Source organism: Elephas maximus, chromosome 4 (genome assembly GCF_024166365.1).
Source record: "Elephas maximus indicus isolate mEleMax1 chromosome 4, mEleMax1 primary haplotype, whole genome shotgun sequence".
Classification (NCBI taxonomy): domain Eukaryota; kingdom Metazoa; phylum Chordata; class Mammalia; order Proboscidea; family Elephantidae; genus Elephas; species Elephas maximus.
Genome location: NC_064822.1, coordinates 63145088 through 63161859, shown reverse-complemented (window position 1 = coordinate 63161859; position 16772 = coordinate 63145088). Strand labels below are relative to the sequence as shown.

Below are 16772 nucleotides of genomic sequence, written 5' to 3'. Positions count from 1 at the left end.
AAGGAGCTCCTAGTGGATATGAACGCCGACCCTTTGGTTAGCAGCCGTAGCACTTAACCACTACACTGCCAGGGTTTCCAATACACAGCAAAACATACACCAATTCAATGATTTCTAATGTAAAATTCAGTGACATTGATTACATTCTTCAAGTTGTGCAACCATTCTCATCTTCCTTTTCCAAATCGTTTGTTTCTCCCCCGCTAACATAAACTCACTGCCCCTAAGGTTCCTGTCTAATTTTTTGAGTTGCCGTTGTTGGTTTGATCCCATATAAATAGACCTTAAAAGAGCACAATGCTCAAGGCAGACATTATTTACTAGTTAAGCTATTGTTTGGTTTAAAGAGGACGTCAGAGGATATTTTTGGTTTAAGTATAATCTTTTTGTAATAGTTGCTTTATGGAGATATAATTCGCATATCATAAAATTCACCCTCTTAACATGTACAATTCAGTGGTTTTTACTATATTCAGAGAGTTTTGTAACCATCACCACCATCTAATTTTAGAACACTTTTGTCACCCCGGAAAGAAATCTATACCCATCAGCAGCCACTCCTCATCACCCTTCTCCCAGCAACGGCAACCGCTAATATACTTTCTGGATCTCTATGGATTTGCCTTTTCTGGACATTTCATATAAATGGAATCATACAATATGTGGCCTTTTGTGGCTGACTTCTTTCACTTAGCATAATGTTTTCAAGATTCATTTATGTCATAGCACTCATCATAAGTTCATTCCGTTTTATGGTCAGATAACATTGTGTTGTAAGAATATACTATGTTTCGTTTACCTATTCGTGAGTTTGATAAGACATTTAGGTTGTTTCCATTCTTTGGCTAATATGAATAAGGCTGCTATGAACATTCATGTACAAGTTTTTCTGTGAACATATGTTTAAATTCTCTTGAATATATAACTATAAGTGGAGTTGCTGGTGGTGCAGCAGTTAAGCACTCGGCTGCTAACAGAAAGCTTGGCAGTTTAAACCCACCTAATGGCTCTTGCTCTGGAGAAAGACCTGGTGATCTGCTCCTGTAAAGATTACAACTTAGAAAACCCTATGGGGCAGTTCTACTCTGTCACATGGTGTCTCTGTGAATTGAAATCAACTCTGTAGCCCCTAACAACAACAACAACACGGTAACCCTTTGTTTAACCATTCCAGGAACTGCCAAGCTGTTTTCCAAAATGGTGGCACTATTTTATGATCCCAACAGCAATGTATGAGTGTTCCAGTTTCTCTACGTCCTCCCCAACATTTGTTATTGTCTGTCTTTTTCATTTTATCTACTCCGTTTCCCTAAATCTTAATTGCAAACTTACATAGCTCTTACTATTTACTAGGCACCATTCTAATTTAAATCTCACAACATCCCTGTGAAGTAGGTACTTTTATTATCCCCATTTTACGGATGAGGAAACTGAGGTACTGAGAGATTAAGTAATTTGTTTGGTCCCACAGCTAATACTTGTTAAAGCTGGGATTCAAATAGTAAGTAGTCTAGTTCCAGAGTCTGTGCTCTTAACCATCATATTACACTGCCTCTCATAGACAACAATGTTAATATGCTTAATATGTATCTCTTTGTATGTGTTTTGTAAAATATGTATTTAATTTACACAAATAGTATTGTGCTACATAGCTCATTTCCTCTTACTTTTTCCACTAGACCCTGTTTTTAAGATCCATCCATATTACTCCATCTAATCTGTTGCTTCCAGCTGTCAGATACTGACCATGGTGGGCACTCACCACGTTGTATCTGTCTATTCTCCCAGGGAGCTGGGCTTCAGGCCTTCAGGTCTGGCCTCTGCTCACTCTGTAGTGTCTTCTTCCATCACTCCCAGAAACCAGCCTGTGCTCTGGAAGTGCTGACCTCCTAACACTTCCTAGAAGATGCTACAGTGTTTCAGCTAATAACAACAACTAACAATTATCCTGTGCCTTCAAGGCCAATGGAATATTCCAGATCATCTAGTTCCAATCTTGCTTTACAGATGAAGTGAATGAGCTTAGAAAAAATGACTTGCCCAAGTTTATACTAGGACTCAGCCTCCTCACTCCTTATCTCCGTCAGCCTTCTCCTCCCTCCTTTTCCCTCTTCATTCCTCCCCTGCCTCTCACAGACCAAACCCCACCTCCCTCTCCCCTGCTCCCATTCCAGCTCTAAAATGTCAGCATAGTTGGAACGCAGATCTCTTCTGCCCCCTTGCAGGCTCTTGCTGCAACCTGGCACAGCCTCCCTATTTTGGAACCTGTGATTTGCTGTCAAATCCTATTCCTCTTGCAGCAACGTTGCTGCTGTGACTCCTTTCCCTTTCTTTGCAAACTTGTTATAGCCCAGCTTTGGCTCTACAATGCAAGACATGCTGATGCAAGAGGCCTCAGGAAAACACTTGGTCTCATTCTTACCCTGGGAGCTGATCTTCCTCCCCTCAGCCCATGCTCTCCACTGGTCTCATTTTTTCCTCTAACCCTGTTCCCTTCTGTCTCTCCATTTCATTCATTCACCTAACAAACATTTATTAGCTCTCTCTTAAATAAGAGCCTTCACACAAACAGATATATGCACACCCATGTTTATTGCAGCTCTGTTTACAATAGCAAAAAGCTGGAAGCAACCAAGGTGTCCATCAACGGATGAATGGTTAAATAAATTGTGGTATATTCACACAACGGAATACTACGCATCAATAAAGAACAGTGACGAATCTGTGAAACATTTCATAACATGGAGTAACCTGGAAGGCATTATGCTGAGCGAAATGAGTCAGAGCAAAAGGAAAAATATTGTATAAGACCACTATTATAAGATCTTGAGAAATAGTATAAACTGAGAAGAACACATACTTTTGTGGTTATGAGGGGGGGAGGGAGGGAGGGTGGAAGAGGGTTATTTACTGATTAGTTAGTAGATAAGAACTACTTTAGGTGAAGGGAAGGACAATACTCAGTACACCGAAGGTCAGCTCAACTCGACTGGACCAAAAGCAAAAAAGTTCCCGGGATAAACTGAATGCTTTGAAGGTCAGCGGAGCAACGGCAGGGGTTTGGGGACTATGGCTTAAGGGGACTTCTAAGTCAATTGGCAAAATAATTCTATTATGAAAACATTCTGCGTCCCACTTTGAAATGTGGCGTCTGGGGTCTTAAATGCTAACAAGCGGCCATCTAAGATGCATCAATTGGTCTCAACCCACCTGGATCAAAGGAGAATGAAGAACACCAAGGTCACATGATAACTATGAGCCCAAGAGACAGAAAGGGCCACATGAACCGGGGACTTACATCATCCTGAGACCAGAAGAACTAGGTGGTGCCCGGCCACAACCGATGACTGCCCTGACAGGGAGCACAACAGAGAACCCCTGAGGGAGCAGATCAGTGGGATGCAGACCCCAAATTCTCATAAAAAGACCAGACTTAATGGTCTGGCTGAGACTAGAGGAATCCCTGCGGTCATGGTCCCCAAACCTTCTGTTGGCCCAGGACAGGAACCATTCCCGAAGACAACTCATCAGACATGGAAGGGACGGGACAATGGGTAGGAGAGAGATGCTGATGAAGAGTGAGCTACTTGTATCAGGTGGATACTTGAGACTGTTTTGACATCTCCCCTCCAGATAGGAGATAGGAGGGTAGAGAGGGTTAGAAACTGGCAAAATTGTCACGAAAGGAGAGACTGGAAGGGCTGACTCATTAGGGGGAGAGCAAGTGGGAGTACGGAGTAAGGTGTTTATAAACTTATATGTGACAGTTTGACTTGATTTGTAAACGTTCACTTAAAGCTCAATAAAAGTTATTTTTAAAAAATTTATTAGCTCTCTCTTATGTGACAAGAGGAGCCCTGGTGGCGTAGTGGCTCAGAGCTCGATTGCTAACCAAAAAAGGTCAGCAGTTTGAATCCACCAGCCGCTCCGTAGAAACCCTGTGGGGCAGTTCTGCTCTGTCCTATAATGTTGCTATGAGTTGGAATTGACTCAATGGCAATGAGTTTGGTTTGGTTTTATGTGGCAAGAACTGTGCAATTAGCTGAGAGGGTATTAAGAGGATATAGAGATGAGCGAGCTATGGCTCCTGTCCTCAAGGGGCTTACAATCCAACTGGGCAGCCAAGATTTAGACATGTGAGAACTTACTGCAAGGATTTTCATAATGCAACACAGCAACACAAGAGAGGTCACAAGGCAGCACATAAGCCAAGGCTAGTGAGGCTGGATTGCCTGGTAGGGACAGCACTGGGCTAGAAGGTAGACGACCTGGGTTTGAGTCCCAGGTTCATCATCACTGATTGTGTGTCCTTGGGCCGGTTACTTGACCTCTCGGAGCCTTAGCTTCCACTTCTGTGATGCAGGGATGATACCTTCACAGGCTATTGGGAGTAATGACTGAGGGAGCTTGTATAAAGCTCCCAGCGTTGTATGGCACATAGTAGGTGATCAGGAAACAGATGGCTCTGAAAGGCATATATGCAGCAGGAGTTTGAGGGAGAGGAGATTTTCCTCTGCCTCAGCTCCCTGCTGCCTCTGATCCCCTACACTTTCCCCTCTGACTCTATTCCCTCTCTCCTGATAAGGAATTATACTCGCTTCCACCATCCCATGTATGGGAGCTGCTACACCTTCAATAATCACAAGAACAGCTCCAACCTTTGGATGTCTTCCCTGCCAGGGATCAACAATGGTGAGCACCTCCCCCTTCCCTCAATTCCAGACCTTGACCTCAGCCCTTCCCACCACCTGGCCCACATTTACTGGCCTTGAGCTCACATCCCTGTAAGTAGAGATGCTGTGTACCGTCTGGGCCTACATGCCCGCCTCTATCCTGGTAGGAGTCATCTCTGTTCCTTCTCCCTTGTGGGCACCATGTGGTCCATTCCAGGCGTGATAGGAATCCTGGCCCAGGCTTTCCTGCCTGCCCCCAGACTCCAGCTCTGTTATTGTTATTTTGTGCCTTTAAGTGGATTCTAACTCAAGGGACCCTATAGGACAGAGTAGAAGTGCTCCACAGGGTTTCCTAGGCTGTAATTTTTACAGAAGCAGATTCCCAGGTCTTTGCTCCAGCAGAGTGGCTGGTGGATTCAAACTGCTGACCTTTCGATTAGCAGCCAAGCGCTTTAACCATTGCACCACCAGCGCTCCTTTAATTCTAGCTCAGGGGTTGCCAAATCCATTTGTAGGTCTTCCTGGCCTTCATCTCCTCAGAGTATTAGAGACTAGGTGGGATGGACGGGTGGGTTTCCATCCCCTAACTCTTCTCCACAATTCTTTTTCTCTCCCTCCTCCTGCTCCCACCCCCATGCTCCCAGGCCTGTCCCTGGTGCTGCGCACAGAGCAGAATGACTTCATCCCGCTGCTGTCCACCGTGACAGGGGCCAGGGTTATGGTGCATGGGCAGGATGAGCCTGCCTTCATGGATGATGGCGGCTTTAACTTGCGGCCTGGCGTGGAGACCTCCATCAGCATGAAGAAGGCAAGGATGCTGGCTGGGAGATCTGGGAGGAGAGCCCCCGATTGGAGAGGCTCTGGGAGGTGAACTTGGCATCCAGAAGACCGTGGAGGAAAATCATGTAGGGTGGGCATTGAGCTTGTGGAGGTCTTCAGGAGCAGAAATGAGGGGCTGGGGGCTGGCAGAAAGGGCGTTCAGAAGGAGGACCCTGGGGAGTGGGCTTTGGGCGGGAAGGTGCTGAGAAAGGGGTCAAGGGATGCTTGGGAATGGCTCTCTGGGCTCGGTGTCCTTGGAAGTAGCACTGGGATGGGCATTGGGGGCTGCTGGGGACACATGTTTTGAGATGGTGAGCTGATAGAAGAAGCAGATAGGGTGCGAGACCCTGGGACTGAGGGAAGACAGAATCCAGGCAGTGGCCTGGGCTACTTGTTCTGATTTCTGACATTGGTGTGGGGTTCATAGGAAGGCCTGGACAGACTTGGGGGCAACTATGGTGACTGCACCGAGAATGGCAGCGAAGTCCTTGTCAAGAACCTCTACGGGTCCAAGTACACTCAGCAGGTGAGGTCCCACCTATTGGTCAGCCAAGGTTGTAGAGTGTTTTGTGGGAGAGGAAGGCCGAAGGTGGGGCATGGTGAGGAAGCTTGTGGAAAGGGGGCTGGAGGTGCTGTGCGGAGAATTTTTGTCCTTCCCTGCACTACCCCATCTGGGCTGTGTGAGGGGAGGGGGAAGGCAGTCTGTCAGGTCTGAACCCCTTTTCCTCTTCATTCTCCTCTCTTCCAGGTGTGTATTCACTCCTGCTTCCAGGAGAGCATGATCAAGGAGTGTGGCTGTGCCTACATCTTCTACCCAAAGCCCAAGGAAGTGGAATACTGTGACTACCTGAAGCATACTTCCTGGGGTGAGACTCCAGGGAGCCCCCACCCCTCCCCACCTTCCCCCAGGACTTTCCCATGAGCTCTCATGGGGATGGCCTCCGGCTCCCACCAGCCCTGATGAATTCTCCCTCTCATGCTTGTTTTTCAGCCCTTAGCTGTTTTCCTCTCACTCTTTCTGTCTCTCCTCTCTCTGTTCCTTCTTGACAGTTTCTCTTTCTTTGTTTTGGGTTCTGTGTGTTTGTCAAGGAATTGCCCCATTTAAAAATAACCTGCAGCATAAGGAAGGAAGAGCACATGAGGGCGAGGAAAATCTGGAGCAGGAAGGGGCCAGTCATTCCAGTGGTTCCGTGCTCTGTGCACTGAGATTTCAGCCAACATTCTGCCCACTGCTCCCCCAGCTCAGCCCTTGGGCTGCTTACCAGGGATGGCTATTGCCAACACCTTACCCAGCCTCTAGGGTGCTGGTCTCCAAAATGGAGTGCTGGAGAGCACGATACAACTCACTGGAGTGCAGGAAGAAAATATTAGAAGTTACATGTATTGATCTCATTCCTTAACATTTTCCATTTTATGTATGTTTTATAATGTACATTTTAAATGTATGCAGTGGTTAGTGGGTATAACGTACAGGTATGTAATTTATAAATCATACACATGTATTGGAGGTGCTCGTGTAAAGTTTTTTTACCCATGGGAGGGCACAATCAAAGGCAAGCACTGAAATCTCCTTATCCTGGTCTAGGGGAGACAAATCCCTTTTTCTTTCCACTTCAGCTGAGTTATTCAGCAAAGAAGCTGTATACTAGGAAGCTGAGAGAAAAAGCAAATCCCAAACCAGAAAATATGGAACTTCAGGAGTTTGCATTCCTGGTGAACATATTCTCATCTAGCCAGAGATAGCCTTGGCTGGCACAGCTGACCAGGCCTCTCGAGGCCCCTCCTTCTCCTCCTCCCACAGGGTGGTGAGGGAGTGGGTGGGCCACCCATGCTGGGGGAGGGGGAGCCTTCAGGCTCCTCAGGAAACATGACCATGGACACTGCAGACATGGAGGTATTTCCTTTCCCTTCCTCCTGAAGGATTGTTTCACCCCAGAGTTTAGTGAACTTCCCCATCTTGGTTCTGTCTGTTTATCTTTCTTTCTGCCTCATTTCTTCTCTGGGTCTGTTCAGGCCCCTGTTAGCTCCCCTGTCTGTACTTCCTGTCTCCCGCTACCTCCCACTTCCTGTCTCTCTGAACTTTGAGGATCACAGAACCACAGAACTGGAGGGAAATTCAGAGGCCATCTAGCCTCACCTTCTCCTTTCGCAGACGAGCAAACTGAGGCCGAGAAGGGGGACGTGACACATCCCAGGACATGCACAGCTGGGACTCCTAGCCCACTAACCCCTACCCACCAAAAAAAATGACTTCTAAGTTGTGAGTTTGAAGAAGACCTGTGAGAGAAAAATAACAGTATTAATTCCTGGGAAGTTGTGAGGACTAGGATGAGGAACTAAGGCTAAAGACAAGGTCTGAGTCTGTTGAGTTTCCTAAGGACTGCTTACTCCCCAGAGAAAAAGACCCAGCTGCTTCTCATTCTTCCTAATTTTAGATTTCCCGGCACTGGTAGATGTAGGGTTTTGGGTCAGTAAATCGGTCCCCCAGACTAGGGGAGATGTAAGAGGGAGGTCTGAGTGACTACAAGTAGCAAGAATGATGAAATAATCTTACTTAGAACTTGGGAAATAGGGCATCCATAATCCCATTATTATTATTACTTTTTAATGTTTATGTTTCTGTTTGTTTTGGTAAATACCTTGTAGAGGAATAGTTGAGTTGAAGGGTAGAGTGTATGTTTGACTTCATGGGAAACTGCCACATCTTTTCCAAAGAGATTGTACCATTTTACAATCCCACCAGCAGTATATGAGTTCCATATCAAAATTCCCATCAAAATTGGTATTGTCAGTGTTTTTGTTTATGCCATTCTAGTAGGTGTACAGTGATAGCTCATTGAGATTTTTAAAAATTGTGATGGAATATATATAATAAAACATTTGCCATTTTAACCATTTTTACATGTATGATTCAAAGACATTAATTATGTTCACCATCACCACTGTCCATTTCCAAATTTTTTCATCACCCTTAACAGAAACTCAGTGCCTCTTAAGCAATATATTCTTTTTTTTGGTAAAAGTTTTATTGAAGTATAATTCATGTTCCATACAATTAACCCCTTTAAGTGTATAATTCAATGGTTTTTCAGAATACTCGGAGAGTTGTGCAACCATCGCCACAATCAATTTTAGCACATTTTCATCATCCTGAAAAGAAATGCCGTACCCATTAGTCTCTCCACAATCCCTCTACCCTACCCCACTCTACCCCCAGACTCTGGGAAGCACTAATCTACTTTCTGTCTCTATGAATTTGCCTATTCTGGACATTTCATATAAATGGTCCTTTGTGACTGGCTTCTTTCACTTAGCACAGCATTTTCAAGGTTCATCCATGTTGTAGTATGTGTCAGTACTTCATTCCTTTTTATGGCTGCATAGTATTTTATTTATCCATTGATGGATATTTGGATTGTTTCCACTTCTTGGCTATTATAAATAATGCTGCTATAAAAGTTTGTACAAGTTTCTGTGTGGGCATATATTTTCAATCCTTATATACTTAGGAGTGGAATTTCTGGGTCATGGTAACTCTATGTTTAACCTTTTTGGGAACTGCCAGACTGTTGTCCAAATTAACTGCACCCTTTTATATTCCTAGCAGCATACGAGGGCTCCAATTTCTCTACATTTTTACCAGCAAGTGTCAGTATCTGTCTTTTTGATAATACCCATCCTGGTGGGTGTGAAGTGGTATCTCATTGTGGTTTAGTCGCATAATTCTTACACAACAATTTTTCCTACTTTTCTTTTTGACTTTCTAATTTTTGTGCCTATCCCACACATCTTTAAATAGGCATCTCCTGTTTTTGTTTTTCTTTCTTAGCTTAATTTCTTACATGTTTTTTGATGCTGCATGAATACTCAAAAGGATCACTATAATGCTATATATAAAACCATATATATATATATATATACACATATAATATATGATGTTCTTGTGAAGTGGATGCCTAGGGATCTTTAAGATAAGAGGAAACCGCTTGGGTGTGGGGTGGAGAAGGTTGTGGTGCCCTAGGGAAACAGGTACCTCTCTGCACCCACAGGCTATTGCTACTATAAGCTCCAGTTTGCCTTTTCCTCGGACAGTCTAGGCTGTTTCACCAAATGCCGGAAGCCATGCAGGTGAGTGTCCCTTCCCTAGGTCATAGGCTGGGCACCTGGCTGCTTGCCTGGGTAGAATACTGGGAACCTAGCTAAGCGTTTGAGTGGGAGAGGCCGACCCAGCACCACTGAGCACCTTTCCCCATCTCCAGTGTGACCAGCTACCAGCTCTCTGCAGGTTACTCACGGTGGCCCTCAGTGACATCCCAGGTAAAGGCGAAAGGGGGGGGGATATGAGAATGTGTGTGAGTCTGTGTGTGTAATGCTGTGGTCCTCCCTGGGCATATGTGTGTAAGGTATGTTTGACCCCACTCCCCAACCCCATAAGTATAAAGAGAATAGGGGTGACCCCACTGATGTCCCCATTCTTCCCCAGGACTGGGTCTTCCAGATGTTATCCCGACAGAACAATTACACCATAAACAACAAAAGGTCAGTCCTAGCCTGGTCCCAGCCTTGGAAAGCAATCCTTGGGAGGGAGCAGATCAAGGAAGAGGAATTAATACACTTGATTGGAGGAAGGTGCTTGTGAGGGTCTGAGAAGTTAATCCCCTGTCATTTTTTCCCACCCTCTCCTCCATTCCAAAGAAATGGAGTTGCCAAACTCAACATCTTCTTTAAGGAGCTGAACTATAAAACCAATTCTGAGTCTCCTTCGGTCACGGTATGTCCTGCCTGAATAGAGCCTGTGATTCTCTTGGGGGTCTGAGCAGGGCGGCTGTCAGAGAAAACAAGGGTTGCCTCTGGGGCGGGCCAGAAGGGTTTGATCCTCTAAAGTAGGTTACCAAGGACAAGGGGCAAGGGATCAAGGGTGAGGTTGAGAGGGTTAGAAGGAGGGGAGCTCAGGCTGGGTGGGGAGGGTGAGGTTTCTGGGGTGGTGGGAGAGATGGGGATGCCAGATGATGGGGAGAAGGCCCTTGAGACATGTCTCAGTTTCAGTTGTCCTAGACTGTGACCCCAACTGGACTGATGGCCACCAACCAGAAGCTGTATGCTCCCAAGGGACAGAAGCAGAAGCAACGGGCCCAGGGGGCCACTGAGAGACCGAGTGGGGTGGGCTGAGTCCTAGGAATAAAGGACGATGTCTTGGCTGGGGGCAGGGGGCTGTGGGGTTGGAGTGTAGTCCCTCTGCCCCAGTGGTCAGTGTGCCTCTACCTCCTCACAGATGGTCACCCTCTTGTCCAACTTGGGCAGCCAGTGGAGCCTATGGTTTGGCTCTTCAGTGCTGTCAGTGGTGGAGATGGCTGAGCTCATCTTTGACCTCCTGGTCATCACATTCCTCATGCTGCTGCGGAGGTTCCGAAGCCGATACTGGTCTCCAGGCCGAGGAAGCAGGGGTGCCCAGGAGGTGGCATCCACTCCAGCTTCCTCCCTCCCCTCCCGTTTCTGCCCCCACCCCACGTCTCCCTCCCCGTCTCAGCCTGGCCCTGCTGCCTCCCCAGCCTTGTCAGCCCCTCCACCTGCCTATGCTACCCTAGGCCCCCGCCCATCTCCATTAGGGTCAGCAGAGCCCAGCTCCTCTGCTTGTACTATGGGGGAGCCCTGAGGGAGCAGGAAAGTGTTCCCCCACCCAGGCAGGTGCTTCCCTTGGCGGGAGGGGGCCACCCTTGTCAGGATGAAAGGATGTTTTGGGCTTCCTCTCAGAGCTGCCCAATTGCCTTTGGCGTCGGGGAGGGAAACAGGATAGGTAAGGGGCTTAAGAAGTTGCTCTAGAGAACAGGGTTCAGTGAAGTGGCCCAGAATTGCCCCAGCTCCTGCCCTGTTACCCCTGCCCCTGTCTCTAGAGCACTTTGATTTCCCCTCCCAAGTGCAGACAAGTTTCCTTTTCCCTTGGATCAGCCAAGTCAAACTTGGAGCTTTGGCAAGGAACTTTCCTAGGCAACGACTGATAGCCAGAACAAAACACAAACAAGGGCATACAAAGGCGTGCACAGGTTTTCTACCCAAAGACTACTGAAGCCAGCCCTGGACTGGCCTGGCCACACTGCTTTCCTGTGACACAGACAGCTGCTTCTCTTCTTGAACTTGGGTGGGGAACCCCACCTGAAAGCCCCCTTTATTTGTTCTTTGGCAATTCCCCTTCCCTGATTCCCCAGGGCAGGGGCTGGAGCTGACCAATGGAGTGATGGCTTGGCCATTCCCAGTCAGCCCTAGGACTTGTCCATCTTCATCTACCCCATGTCGCCATGGAGCTGCAGCCCTGTGCCTCTGCCCTGTGTCCTTCACACCTCAGCATATTTGCTCAAGCTGTTTCCTCAGCCTGGAAGTTTCCCCCACCTTCTGATGGTTAACTCCTACGCACCACTTAGTACCCTGCTCAGATGCCAGCACTTCTGTGAAAACTTCTGCTTCATCTTGTCTTCCCTAGAATTTATCACTCCCCTCTCCCCTGGGCTCCCATAGCACACTGTACCATATGTTGGAGTGCTGATGCTGTATTATACTTTCTTGTATACCAGATTGGGAGGGAGCTCCCTGTGGTCGGGAACTTAGTCTTGCTCATTTATGTATGCTCAGGGCCTAGCCCAATGTCTGTTTGGAGCAGGTAGGTAGATGCTCAATAAATGCTTGTTGCATAAAGAAATGGCTATAGAGTCTGACTGAGACTAGAATGACCCCGGAGGTCATGGTCCCCAGACCTACTGTTAGCCCAAGACAGGAACCATTCCTAAAGCTAACTCTTCAGACAGGGATTGGACTGGACTATGGGATAGACAATGATAATTGTGAAGAATGAGCTTCTTGGATCAAGTAGACACATGAGACTATGTTGGCATCTCCTGTCTGAAGGGGAGACGAGAGGGTAGAGAGGGTCAGAAGCTGGCTGAAGGGACACAAAAAGAGAGAGTGGAGGGAAAGAGTGTGCTGTCTCATTAGGGGGAGAGCAATTAGGAGTATATAGCAAGGTGTTTATAAATTTTTGTATGAGAGTCTGACTTGATTTGTAAACTTTCACTTAAAGCACAATAAAAATTAAAAAAAAAAAACTAAGTTTATTAAATACAAAAAAAAAAAAAAATGGCTATAGAGTTGGATAAGGGCACCACGAAGGCAGGAGGGGGTGGATGTAAGTCCCTGGGAGCCTGTACTCCTGGGAGGTCCTAGAGGGGGAGGGGACAGGCTTCCATGCCCCTTGCCTTCACCATGGACATAACCATTCTTCTTGGGCCTTGAGAGTTGGGCTGTCCTGCTGGTTCTGGAAAACCCTTCCTCTATGGGCGTTGTGGACCATCTGCTCTGTGTTCATCACCATGTTCGAGTGGAAGTGGAAAGGCAGAGCGCCTCCCTTTGGGGACCTACCACGCAGTCATTGGGAAGACTCTCCCACATCTAACATCTGAACCTCCTTTCTTTCCCTACCTTTGTTGCCATCATCATTAATCCTCTGAGTCCCCTTTGGTGAGTCCCATCCACCACCCAGCAGCAATTTCACATCCTCACCTGCTCACTTCTCTATCTCCCCATCAATTTCCAGGTACTGGTGGAGGAGGGTGAGACTTAGCCCAATTTCTTCTGGAACCTCAAAACCTGTATATATTCTTGTTCTCATGTCATTACAGAGGGAGGAGCAGAGGGAATCCTCCCAGCTTTATTAACAGGAGAAATTGAGGTTCAGGGAGAGGCTAAGAGATGTCTGTATGGGAACTCTGGTTTTCTGACCCCCAATTCCCCACCCCGACACCAGCATTAGTCCTGGGACCCAGAAGTCACCATTCCTTATTATCTTTGGGGACACCTCCCCTGCTGTCTTGATCATATTCCCCTTAATTACAGTTTCTCTGCCCTGAGGAGCCAAAGGAGAGAGTGCATCTTTGGGGAGGGGAGAAGGGAGTAGGGAGGTAGACAGGGTCATGACCAGGAACTGATGTGACAACTTCTGACTTCCCTTTCCCAGATTCAAGCTGATGAGGGGAGATATGGTAGCGTCACAACAGTCTCTTCTGCTAGAGCCCTCAGGGTCAGCCTGCCTTCCACTGCTGTCTGCCACAGCCTTTCAGCCTTGCCCCACCCCTACCCCCGCCCTCTTCCCAGCTCCCCATCCTTTGCTGGGATGGACAGAACCTGCTGGATAATGCTGGATCTCTTATGGCCTGCAAACAGCTACCATTTCTCCTCCCCTGATGCTTGCGTTTCTCCTTACCTACCTTCATTTCCACCCTGAGATGTTCTCTTATCTCCGTCCCTCATCTACGGGCTACCCTTGGACCCTAGGGTTAAGAGTTAGAATCCCAGCATTAGACAAGAAAGGGTTTAAGTTGGCCCAGTTCAACTGCCTCATTTTCCATCTGGGGCTTAATAGGTGAAGTAACTCACCAAAGTTTTTATAGATGATTCTTACAAAGCCTGGAAACCAGGTCTCCTCCTATGACCCATCCTGCATTCCTGTCATAGAATCGGAATGGCAAGGTTGAGGCTAGAACCCACATGACCTGGACTTGGAAATGCCCTTTTGATCACTAGGTGTTGCTGTGAGTGAAGTGTGTATGTGTGTGATATGGGGAAGATGAGGTGGGGGAGGTTCTCTGCTATCTGAAGTTTTCTCTTCATCCCTTTGTTGTTGTTATTGTTGTGTGCCATAATTACCCCTCCACAAACCTTAACAGTCAATTCTGTCATCCTCTGTTCCTTTCCTATTTCTCTCTCTCTCCTTCACCATTATTTCTTCTTCCCTAGAGGAAGTAGGGTCTTTCATTTTTACCTCCTCCATGAAACCAGTTAGGTTTTCATATTCCTAGTTCCACCCACCTCTCACCATCTTTTTTTTTTTTAAAACAGAAGTGCAATAACATTTCTCCTAAACAATGAAAGAAATTCTCTATTTGTGCCAGGCTATGTGTAATGGCCTTGCCAGTTTGCACAATTAAAAATCCTTTGTGATATTAAAAAAGGACACTGATGTTATTAATTATTATTACAAAGTATTAATATTGTTATCATTTATCGAATGCTTACTACATGGCCAACACTGCTAAACACTTTATATTCATTTAATCATGAAACCAGCTCTGCAAGGGGTACTGGCATGATTCTCATTTTTTAGATGAGGATCCTGAGGCTCTCCTCTCTTCTTCACATTGGAAACTGGGCAATCTGACTCTAGCACTTTATTCTAATGACCCTGTTTCTTCAAGAGCTCTGCTTCCGGTCCACTCAAACTGTACTGTGGTCCTCCCTGTGTGTTGGTGGAAAGGTGAGCTCTTTCCCCTGTGAGTCCAGCTTCAACCCTCAAGTCTTCAAAAGCAGGAGGGTGGGGTGAAGTGAAGATGGCTCCCCCCAGTGGTAGGGAGCACCCAAGCTCCATTGTCAAGTAGATCCCTGGGATCACAGAGGGGAGGAAAGGGAGAGCCAGGGAAAGCGGACGCGGGTAGGTGGTCAGCTGGTAGATCAAAGGGTGAAGAGGCTAGGAGCTCTGATTCCAAGTCACAAAGCCCTAGGACCTCAGTCCTCTCTGGTCTCCCTTCATGTCTGGCAGCTTCAACAGCTGGAGAACCTTTGGCCTGGGCTGGGCATTGTTTGATGGCAGTGGGTTTGGTTTGGTTGGTTTGGGCATTGTTGTTGTTATTGTGTGCCGTTGAGTCAATTCTGACTCATAGCGACCTATATGACAGAGTAGAATTGCCCTATAGGGTTTCCTAGGCTGTAATCTTTATGGAAGTAGACTGCCTCATCTTTTTCCAGAAGATCGATGACCGGCTGGTGGGTTTGAAAAACTGACCTTTCGATTACCAGCCCAGCGCTTAACCATTGCACCACCAAGACTTGCTTAACCATTGCATCACCAGGGGCACACCAGCCCAGGGACAAGGACTAGAAGGCAGGAGGGGACAGGAAAGTTGGTAATAGGGAACCCAAGGTCAAGAGGGAGAGTGTTGACATGTCATGAGGTTGGTAACCAATGTCACAAAACGATATGTGTACTAACGTTTAATGAGAAGCTAGTTTTTTCTGTAAACATTCATGTAAAGTACAATAAAAAAAAAAAAAAAGAATCTAATGCCCTTTTGGTCTTTGAACCCTGTGAGGTAGATACGATTAGCTCCCTTTTAGAGAATTAAGTAGCTAGCCCAAAGTCATATAGCTAACAAATACTGGAATTAGTATTGGAAATGAGTTATCTGATTCAAGAGTCCTTTTTAAAGTAATACTACAAAACTTAATTTCAGAGTAACTTAAAAGGTTGTCATGGATTGAATTGTGTCCCCCAAAAATATATGTATCAATTTAGCTAGGTCATGATTCCCAGTAGTGTATGATTGTCCACCATTTTGTCATCTGATGTGATTTTCCTGTGTGTTGTAAATCCTCTCTCTATGATGTTAACGAGAAGGGATTAATGGCAGTTATGTTAATAAGGCAGGACTGAGTCTACAAAGTTAGACTGTGTCTTAAGCCAATCTCTTTGGAGATGTAAAAGAGAGAAGCAGGCAGAGTTACAGGGGGACCTCATTCCACCAAGAAGCAAGAGCCAGGAGAATAGTGTGTCTTTTGGACCCGGGGTCCCTGTGGTGAGAAGCTCCTTGACCCGGGAAGATTGATAACAAGGACCTTCCTCCAAAGCCGACAGAAAAGAAAACCTTCCCCTGGAGCTGATCCCCTGAATTTGGACTTCTAGCCTACTGGGCTGGGAGAGAATGAACTTCTGTTCATTGAAGCCAAAAAAACAAAACCCGAATCTGTTGCCATCAAGTCAATTTTGACTCATAGTGACACCATGTGACAGAGTAAAACTGCCCCATAGGCTTTTCTTGGCTGTAATCTTTACAGGAGCAGATCACCAGGCCTTTCTTCTGCAGCACCACTGGGTAGGTTCAAATTGCCAACCTTTAGATTAGCAGATGAGTGCAAACTGTTTGTGCTACCCAAGGACCTTATAAAGATATCTGTAATTTCCAAAGCTTTTTCTTGGATGTGGTCTTGTTACTGGAATAAGATTCTTGCCTCTCACTGGTCAAGAATGAGCAGGTAAGGCACGTAAAGTTTTCCACAGGAGCAAAGCTTTATTAAAGAGGCTTGCAAGCGGAGATGAGGAGGGCCTAGAGCAACACTTACGCCTGCCTGTCTCACAGAACAAAAGACTGGCCTGGGTTTTTAAAAATTCTTGGGGTGCGGGAGATTCATGTTTATTCATAGGCACAGGCGGGGATATGTTAACTATGCAAGCAACAGCTTTCT

At 46.5% G+C, this 16772-nt stretch overlaps 1 protein-coding gene across 3 annotated transcripts in view; it reads left to right on the top strand.

Moving 5' to 3' along the window:
- SCNN1A (sodium channel epithelial 1 subunit alpha) overlaps positions 1-12588 on the top strand; it is a 37506-nt gene extending 24918 nt beyond the window's left edge. For 2 of the 3 annotated variants that reach the window (XM_049882260.1, XM_049882261.1), the window contains 9 exons: positions 4586-4692; positions 5318-5481; positions 5920-6018; positions 6241-6358; positions 9542-9620; positions 9752-9809; positions 9976-10031; positions 10188-10263; positions 10765-12587. In XM_049882260.1, coding sequence (XP_049738217.1) covers positions 4586-4692; positions 5318-5481; positions 5920-6018; positions 6241-6358; positions 9542-9620; positions 9752-9809; positions 9976-10031; positions 10188-10263; positions 10765-11145 — 1138 coding nt within the window. In that variant the 3' untranslated portion in view covers positions 11146-12587. Of the gene's footprint in view, positions 1-4585; positions 4693-5317; positions 5482-5919; positions 6019-6240; positions 6359-9541; positions 9621-9751; positions 9810-9975; positions 10032-10187; positions 10264-10764 lie in introns of all 3 variants that reach the window. The other variant, XM_049882262.1, reaches the window with a different exon arrangement.
- The last annotated feature ends 4184 nt before the right edge of the window (positions 12589-16772 follow it).